Source organism: Takifugu flavidus, chromosome 18 (genome assembly GCF_003711565.1).
Source record: "Takifugu flavidus isolate HTHZ2018 chromosome 18, ASM371156v2, whole genome shotgun sequence".
NCBI lineage: Eukaryota > Metazoa > Chordata > Actinopteri > Tetraodontiformes > Tetraodontidae > Takifugu > Takifugu flavidus.
This window is the reverse complement of record NC_079537.1, coordinates 4,784,029-4,792,659: the sequence shown is the minus strand read 5'-3', so window position 1 is coordinate 4,792,659 and position 8,631 is coordinate 4,784,029. Positions and strand designations below refer to the sequence as shown.

The window sequence follows — 8,631 nt, the reverse complement described above, 5'->3', positions numbered from 1 at the left end:
TTTCAGCCTCCACCCGCAGTATTTAGCTGCTCTCTGCTGCAACGTCTGCATTCACCCGAGGATTCCTGCTGATCAGGCACAGGCGCGGACGTCAGCGCGACGGAGCGGCGGCACGGATTTGGGCAGCGCGTTAGATCTAATCACCCTTAGTTACAGATACTTGGACGACGACGTTGGAGCATTATTTTTCGTGTTTTTGTTTGAAAATTGCCGTCAGATGAATTTGGCCGCGACTCTGTTTACCACAGAAGCTCCAAAAGTTCCCCCCACAGACTCTTATTCTCATTTCGGAGCTACTTTCCAATGCAAGATAATAAAAAAAGATCATTTGTGGGCTTTGATTGTTGCGTTAGGATTTTCACAGAATACACCACATATTAGCGCAGCTATGAACCATGCTTATTGATCGGGGCCTTGAGGACACATTTATTGAACATCTCATCTTCATTGAAAGTCTTTAAAAGCCACACATTCTTAAAATGGACCCCCCTCAAAAATCCCCCCCATCCTTACTAAATCGCTAGCTATCCATGTGCTCTGTTGTAAACAATCGAAGCTAATAACAGCCATGTTTGAAGAAAAACACCTCAAGAAGACGAAATAATTAGAAGTGTGACGGATTTCGCGCTTCTCCCTCGAGCCAGCACATTGTTGATATTTTGGACTTTGACACGCTGGAAGAGGAATTTCCCGCGTCGGGCGATGATGAATAATTCATCCGGTGGCACGGAGGGTTGAGCAGCACCCTGACAGCTGCAGAAGGAGCTCTACGATTAAGGACGAGTATGGATATGTGTCTCATGTTTATTCGGCTGCACCGGGACGCGCTCGTCTTTCTGTCGCTGGTGAAACTTTGCACGTCAACAGGGAGCCGCCATGACAGGACAGGTGGACTGACAGGACTCCCGGGGGTTCTAAAAATGAAAAATAGACGCTCCGGGAATCCAATATGAGCCATAAAAATCATGAAAAATGGGAATAATAGTGGGGGGAAGAGAGCTTTGGAGTCATCACTGTTTCCTGTTGGTGCAGATAATCTATCCAACATTAAAAAATGCGTTGCTCGGAGGCACGGAAAAATGGATCAGCTGATTGTGTGTCACCAGCGTGATCATTCTTCAACTAAAGGAGCTCGTATTCAGCATCAGAGGGACAGGTTTGATTTCCCTCCCCTCCCGCGCAGACTTTGTGTTTGCTCATCCCCTCATGAATATTTCATCAGCCACTTGATGAGACGCTTCGTCTGTTTGCCTCATAAAGCGCAGTGAGCAGTCTTTGGGTCGGGGTGCCAGATATTTAGCGCGCCCGTCCCAGTTCGTCGACGGAAAGTATCGTCAGATGCTTCTCTCTTTGACGCAGGACTCGTCCAGTTCTCAACTCGCGCTCCGACGAGCGACTGAAATCGATCAAGAGGAGCGCTAATCGAAGCAGTCATCGTCATTACGCACATTCTTCTCTGCAACAATCCTGCTCCTGTGTTGCTCACGATACAAGCTGAGAACATCCGATCAGGTTGCGGAGCAAATGAGACAACCTTAAACCCAAGCTCAGAATCTCCTAGCCTGATTCCACACTATCTTAATGCAGCCACAAAAACGACTTTTACAAATATTTTAAACCGTATTTGCTGTTTGTCCCTCCAGGCTAATGACTGTAAGGACCGTTGCTGATAGCTGGGACAGTGGGGATCAGATCTACTGACCTAGTAATCGCTTTTCTGGGTTATATTAGAAGCAAAAGTTTATGAAAATTCAACATCAGTGGCATTCGTTTGCAGATATACTGCAAAATATTGGCCAGTCTCTCTCTAAATTATGTCAATCAGGTGTGTAGCCGTGTGATAATTGGTCACAACGTGAGTGAGCAAGTTTGATATAGATGCATTAAAATACCTCAAATGTCAAGCATTTATTACACTTTTAGGACAGTAACATTGAAGATAAGGTGAATTTCATGTGATTTGATTAAAATTTGGAAGCGGACACAACGTGCTCGCCAAAAGTATAGCTCTGACTAATATGTGGGTCAACAGTATAAAGACCTCATGGAGGCGAACCCTCTTCTCTGGGTCAACAGGGTGGGTGTGTGGTGGAGGAAGTCGACTTTCTCCCAGTCCTACAGCGCACAACGTACACGCAAGTCTGTCGGTGCATGTTTGTGTGTACGCGAAATGCGAGCCCCATCCTGCCACCCTAGCTGCCTGTAATGGCTGCGCTAAAGGTGGGAGCCATGACGTGCAGCTCGTCTGGGGAAAAACCTTATCGACGTAAAGGCGACGCTTTATTCCGAAGCGAGAGATGGGAGACCAATTTGCGAGACACAGGACCCGACTGCGGCGGCACCAAATGACCTTGCTAACAATTAAGGAAGACCCTCAGACCCCCCCCCCACCCATTCACCCACCAACCCACACACACACACACACACACACACACACACACACAATGATCTGATGCAGGAGATCAGTCAGTTGTGAGTCATTTGCAGAGAAAGTGTGTGACTCAGATGTATGACCTGTAACTGTTGACAGGAAAGGGTGTGTGTTGAAGGTCCGGCTCATCAGAACCGACTTTTCTTTCCTCACTGAGCCTCCAGATTTTTGCAACTTGAAGCGGAATCAATTATCATCAGCACCTCCTCCGCAGACGTTTCTGTTGATTTCTAACCCTTCTTTTTCCCCACTAAGATTCTTTGACATTGAGAAATATATGGATGTATTCAGAATAATAACTTCGGAATGGCCGCATATTTTTAAATGTTTTAAGAATTGTGGATTCAGAAATCTGACTGACTGGAGTGGAAGCGCGTTTCGGGGATTTTTAAAACTTTTTCGACATTTTCAGTTTTTGAAGAAGTTATTCCAATGAGGTCAGGGTCAGACGTTTTTAATCAGAAGGGAATGCTCAACACGGTTTTGATGCTTTTTCCTCATTTATATTGTCACGCTGTTCCAAATAAATTCTTTTTCTAGAGGTGGCAGAAGACAGAAGAAAGCTCCCTATGTCAGCTCTTCCTATGCCAATTTTATACAAAAGCGTCACCTTTGCTCTGTGCACGTTAGTGCTCCAATGTATCGCACAAATTTGAGGCAGTACAAATTTTCGTACATCGTCGCAGCCTCAGCTAGCTGTTCCTCATAACTTTCCTTGCTCTTCACACCGGCAGGAAATCGGAAATGATCAATCACACAGCAGTCATCAGGCACCACAGAGAATAAAAGTTCCGTATGGACGGAGCACCAAGAACAAGCTGCGAGAACCCCCAAAACAGTCCTGGGGGAGAAAACAAACTTCTCCATTGTTGCAGAGGTCTCCAACTAAAGAGGCTCTATCGTCGTGGCTGGAGGATGATCCCATAGAAACGCTGTAGTACCACTTCGATTAGCAACCAAACGGCATTGATTATAGCTGGCATGTTGAAGGGTCGGCTACACGCTGGTGTCAGCCAATCAGATCGTGAGTGTGTAGCTAACACGTTAATCTGTGTGTCGAATAAATATCTTTGGACCTGAGTATGATTCAAGTATCACAATTTATTACAAAAACTATTTTTTTCCTCTGTCAGTGCTGCCATGCTTTAAGCATACAACAATATGGTATAAAATCTCAACCCAGGAGTAGGAAGGTAAAAGCAAAGGTCAGGGAAGCTAACACAGCATTTACAGAAGTTAAGACATGCTGTTACTGTACAGAGGACATTCCCAGGAAAACACAAACATCTGCAAAATGCCTCGTTTCCACCAATGAACTGCATTTTACACCAAATAATCTAATCCAAACATATTCGGTGTTGGATGTGACACCTTTTTTTTGGGGAGGTGGGGGATGAATTCACAAGGAAGTGAAGGAAACACATTGGAAATAATAACAAATGTGCTGATCTATTCTTCTTTTGACAGCCCAAGGCACTCAGGCTTCAACGTTGGCAATAATAATCTTCACACAAAAATCACATCAAGCAGGTGGTGGTGGAGAAATGAAAGTGAGAGAGAAACAACGTTGTCGACTTCATAACGTCTTGAACAAAATAAACCCAATCCCTTCTTTAAAGACATCCGCCTTGTCCCTTTTCACAGTGAAAATGACCGAGCCGTCCTGACCCAAACACAACTCTCTCCGCGCCGTTGGATCGCGTCACTTCTAGTCGCTTTTAGATGCTTTGCCGACATTTTGGGGATCTCTGAGACGCGTCTTCGAAGAGTCACGGCCACACCACAAGAGGAAGCTTGTTCTCTCGAAGCACCGCGGAGTGCCTTAGTGTGTCCAGTAACGGTGAACCTGCCTCCCCACATAAAATTGCGGCGGAGGGAAAACTCTCAAGGGTCTGTGAATACTGCTCGAAATATCTAGATACAATCGTTTCCTTATCTTTCAAACTTCAAGGTTACCAAGCGACTCCCCCTGGCATTCAGTTGAGCTGGCGACAGGCTTCAAATGTCCACTTCGAGGCGCCGCCGTAAATTTCCAGGCTTGTCTCCATCCAGGCAAAAACGTTGCCCACCTGGGCTTTGCTGCTGCACGTTGCCAGATTATATATCTCCCCGACGGACAGTTTACGATCCCAGATGTGGAAATTCGCCAGGTCCCCTACGAAGGCCTGCGTGGCATCAAAGCCTCCTCCGAGCATGTCCTGTGGTGAAGACAGATAGATGTAATCAAAGCTGATGGGATTCTCAAGCCTCAGGCTGCTACATGGACCGAAGCACCTGCGCAGATGATGTGAACCTTTTTTTAAAAAAAAAATGAAATTAAATGACGGTAATCTTCACTCCACTTGGATGCTTGATGAGATCTGGTTATATGTGATTAAACTAATAACACAAATTAAAGATGAAATTATAGACTCACTCTTCTTGCGTCACTGTTAAACATATTAAACGCTACTTTATGGCTACTTTTCCATTCAGGTTTGGAGACTCAATGTGACTTCCTCCTCGGGGGGGTCGTTCAGATCGGATTGGGCTACGTCAGCAGCAGCAGCTACATTAGCATTGTGACATCACAGTAGCGTGATAAAACTTAGCGCGCCCCTACAGTAAGTGAATAAGAAAGACACGAAGAGAAAAAAGGTCCCCTGGGTCACACGTACAACCAGTATTCACAAAAATAGAAATGTGAACGCCAACGAATCCTCTTGTGCCAAAATAGAATTGCGCCGTGCCTCAAATCCTCTCTCTGTGGTAATCCGCTGCATGTAAAAATGATTCATAGAGAGCTGATGACTCTGACAGCCAAAATAACCCCATCTGCCACCTGGAGGACTTCAAATCTGCCGCAATGAAAAATGTACCTCAATTTTCTTTCTTTTTACTCTTCACACTTTGATGGCTTCCCGAACCCAAAAAGCACCTGAAGCAGATGTGTGTGTTTGTATCGTTGCCGTCGTTACCTGCTCCTGGCCGAGGATCAGCAGGCCCTGGGGCTTGATGGGATGATAGGGAGCCAGATTCTCCCCGCTCCCCCTCTTGACTCCATCCTGAAAAGCCTCCCAGACCCCATCGCGGGTGGTCCAGGTCACGCAGATGTGGTGCCACTTCCCGTCGTTAATGAGGAAAGGCAGCTTCGCCACCTGGAGGAAGTAAACGAGCACAAGCTGGAATCGCTTTCGAAAACTCAACGTGATGGCACCACCGCATGGGTTTCAAACGCACCTTATCGTTGATCAGGATCTCCATCGGGCTGTTCCCCCATTCTATGAGGACCAGCTCATTGGCTTGACCAGGAACGGCGTATGAGAACGGCGTGCCCACTCCGGGAGACGCATTGGATTTGAGCCACATGCACACGGTGAGGGCGTACATCTCCGGCAGACTCTTCTTCACTTTTGCGTACATGTAGTTGGTCCTCATGGGGAAGGTGAGCTGAAATTTATCCAGAGGTCTGTTTTCCCTTTGACCTGCGTGGAAAGAGGGAGAAATGAACAGGCTTTGGAGAGTGAAACCATTCTTTCATTCCTGCCACATGTCGGAGATTTAAAGAGGAATTATACATTACACAACAAATCCACAATCGTGACGCTCCAGATTTGCTTTAATCCCGCGTGGTAAGGCTGTCACAGGAGTATTGGAGATGGGTTTGTCAGGCTTCATCCCCTGATTTGTTCCTGCATCACACCCCTATACCAACGCGGGCGCTTCTTTTTCTGTCCCAAATGGACCCTTTATTTGCATTCTCTCCCTCCCCCCAACAATGCTCTATTTGCGTATTGCAGCGATATTAATCCGGACCTTCACGTTTCGAGCAGAGTTAAACCGTTAAGTAAAACTGCCGAGGCCGTATTTTTGTCTTTTCCTCTCATGTCGGACTACCTTTCTCCAGGTCGGTGATCCTCTGGTGCAGAGAGGTGAGGGTGGACTCCACTCGGCCGCGCTGCTCCGTCTCGTTGCGCATCCCCAGCTTCCCCTCCTCGATGCTGTTTACCCGGGACAGCACCTGCTTCTCCAAGTCGTCGATCCTGCTCTGGAGCAGATCTTTCAGGCTGTTTGCCTGCGCCGACTTGTTACTTCTGCTGATTTGCTGTCGGGAGAAGCGTTTTGGGTCAACAGACCGTTTTGGATGTTGCTTTTTTTTTTTACCTTATCGTTGGTTTTAATGTCTCATTTAAGCAACTTCCCGTGCGCTCGCGCGTCAGTGCGGAATTATAAACCACAGACATTCGTAAATTGTCTCTAAATCTGTAAAATATTTCATAGCTTTGCGCAAAGTCCCCCAAAGTGCCAAAAAGACAGAGAGACAGAGAGGGAGAGAGAGACACACGGAGAGAGAGAGGGAGGGAGAGACGATGATGAGAGAAAAAGGGTCCCCGCTGCCTACCTCCAGGTTTTCTAAGCGCTGCTTCAGCGACTGCAAAGTCTGCGAGAGCTGCGTCAAAGTGTCCGCGGGGCCCCTCGACACATCCCCCATCGTGTTTTTGGTGCCAGCCTCTTTCCTCCTGCCCCCGGGCCGCGCGTCCCCAGGCTCGGCGCCGCTCTGGCTCTCGCAGCGGGCCAACTTTGAGGTCAGCTCCCTGATGGTCTCCTTTTGGTTCATGATGGTCTCCTTTTGCTGCAGAACCGTCTCCCGCAGCTGAATGACGGTGCTCTTCAAGTCGTCCCCTGGCACGCTGTTCTGCAAAGTGGCCGCGCATATGTCCATGTTCTTGGGCACGGACGTGCAGATGAACTGCGTCTGTCCGCCGAAGTCTTGGGAAGAACTTTCCGAAAGCAGGCAAAGAAAGAGGAAAAGCCTCCAGCTGACGGCGCTCTTCGCGGCCTGCATGTCGGCGTCGGTGCGGGGCTGTGATTTGGCTCGGCTCGGCGCGCTTGTGTCCCCCCACCTGGTTGTATTACGCGTGTGGAAGCGCGGCCGCTTTTATACAGCGAGCCCGGTTCTGCGCAGAGATGCTTCACTGCATCACAGGGTGGGGGGAGGAGGAGGAGGAGCGGAGGGAGGAAAAGCCGCGCCGTCCCTGTTTAATCGGCTCCAGAAACCGGCGTCATCCCTTCAAAAGATGAAAACCCATTTTGCTTTCAGGCTCCCACGTGTTAAATCTTTCATCGCTCTGAATATTTGTCATTTCTCCGTGTGTATTATTCATCTGGAAAACGCGCGTTTTGTGGACAAGGTGGAAGAGTGCCGGCGCCAGCTGTGGTGGTCTTTGCGCGTGTCCTCGCGCACGCGCGCCGGCGCAGAGTAGAAGCGGCAGCAGCGTGATTTCAGGTAATAAGGGGTGAGTCTGAACGCACCGTCACCGCAGAGGCGCGCTCACCTGTTAATGTCATCGTGACGCACAGAAGCCATGACTTTCCCTCTCTCCCTCCACTGCTGTATCATCAAACTTCTAAAATACTCATCTTTCCCCGAGTTATTTGCCTTATCTTTAATTCAAGAGGGAGAATTCCATTATTTTTGTTCCTTGCCAAATCAGCTTTTATTTATGCGGCCTATAAAACCTGTCCAAATAAAATTGATTCCCTCCGAGAGATTGGGGGGGGCGGGGGGGGGGGGGGGGGGGGGGGGGGGGGGCAAAAGGGTATTAGTTGGTGGAGGATTGATAAGTAAATAGTTAGTTGAAGTGCTGCAGAAGCCACCGGAAGTGTTATGAGATCAAACGTGGCAAAACAACGTGGTGCTTTTAAGGGAATTAGAGTAAATCCTGCTCTCAGACAGCACCTTTACTCTCCTTAAAGATGCGCTGCCTGCTCACATAAACAGCTTTCACACGTCAATAAATTGATGCTGCTGTAATCTCAAAGCACGTTACGCAAAGTGAAAAGACCTAAGAAGGTGTGACATAACTTATGTCGTGTTGTCTCTGAAGGATTATGGTCCGTTTTAAATCAAGCAACATTTTTTAAGGGGAATTGAGAGGAGGGGGAGATTTAGGAACTCTCTTTGGGAGAGTGTTTTCAGGATGTAGATTAAACGTTTTAATGGATAAAATGGAAGAACATGAGGAAAAACACCACTCGCCACTCGAGCCTTTCAAAAATTCTGCAAATTCCTCTCGTCTGGTTGGGGTTAAGAGGCAGGAACGTGTCAATATAATCAGAGGGGAGGAAAACAAATGCAAAAGAAAGGGTCCAGAAACACTGTGAGGTTCCACAGCACAGTTCTTCACGTCTGAGCAAACCACCGCCTCCTGCTTAAGGGT

At 47.7% G+C, this 8,631-nt stretch overlaps 1 protein-coding gene across 1 annotated transcript; it reads right to left on the bottom strand.

Annotated features, from left to right (window-relative positions):
- Nucleotides 1-3,512: 3,512 nt before the first annotated feature.
- nptx1l (neuronal pentraxin 1 like) lies at nt 3,513-7,333 on the bottom strand. Its single transcript, XM_057015266.1, has 5 exons — nt 6,813-7,333; nt 6,308-6,515; nt 5,651-5,895; nt 5,389-5,568; nt 3,513-4,629 (listed from the first exon to the last, which is right to left on the bottom strand). Exons 1-5 carry the CDS (start codon nt 7,254-7,256, stop codon nt 4,408-4,410), a joined length of 1,299 nt encoding a protein of 432 aa, XP_056871246.1. The 5' UTR covers nt 7,257-7,333; the 3' UTR covers nt 3,513-4,407.
- Nucleotides 7,334-8,631: the final 1,298 nt, after the last annotated feature.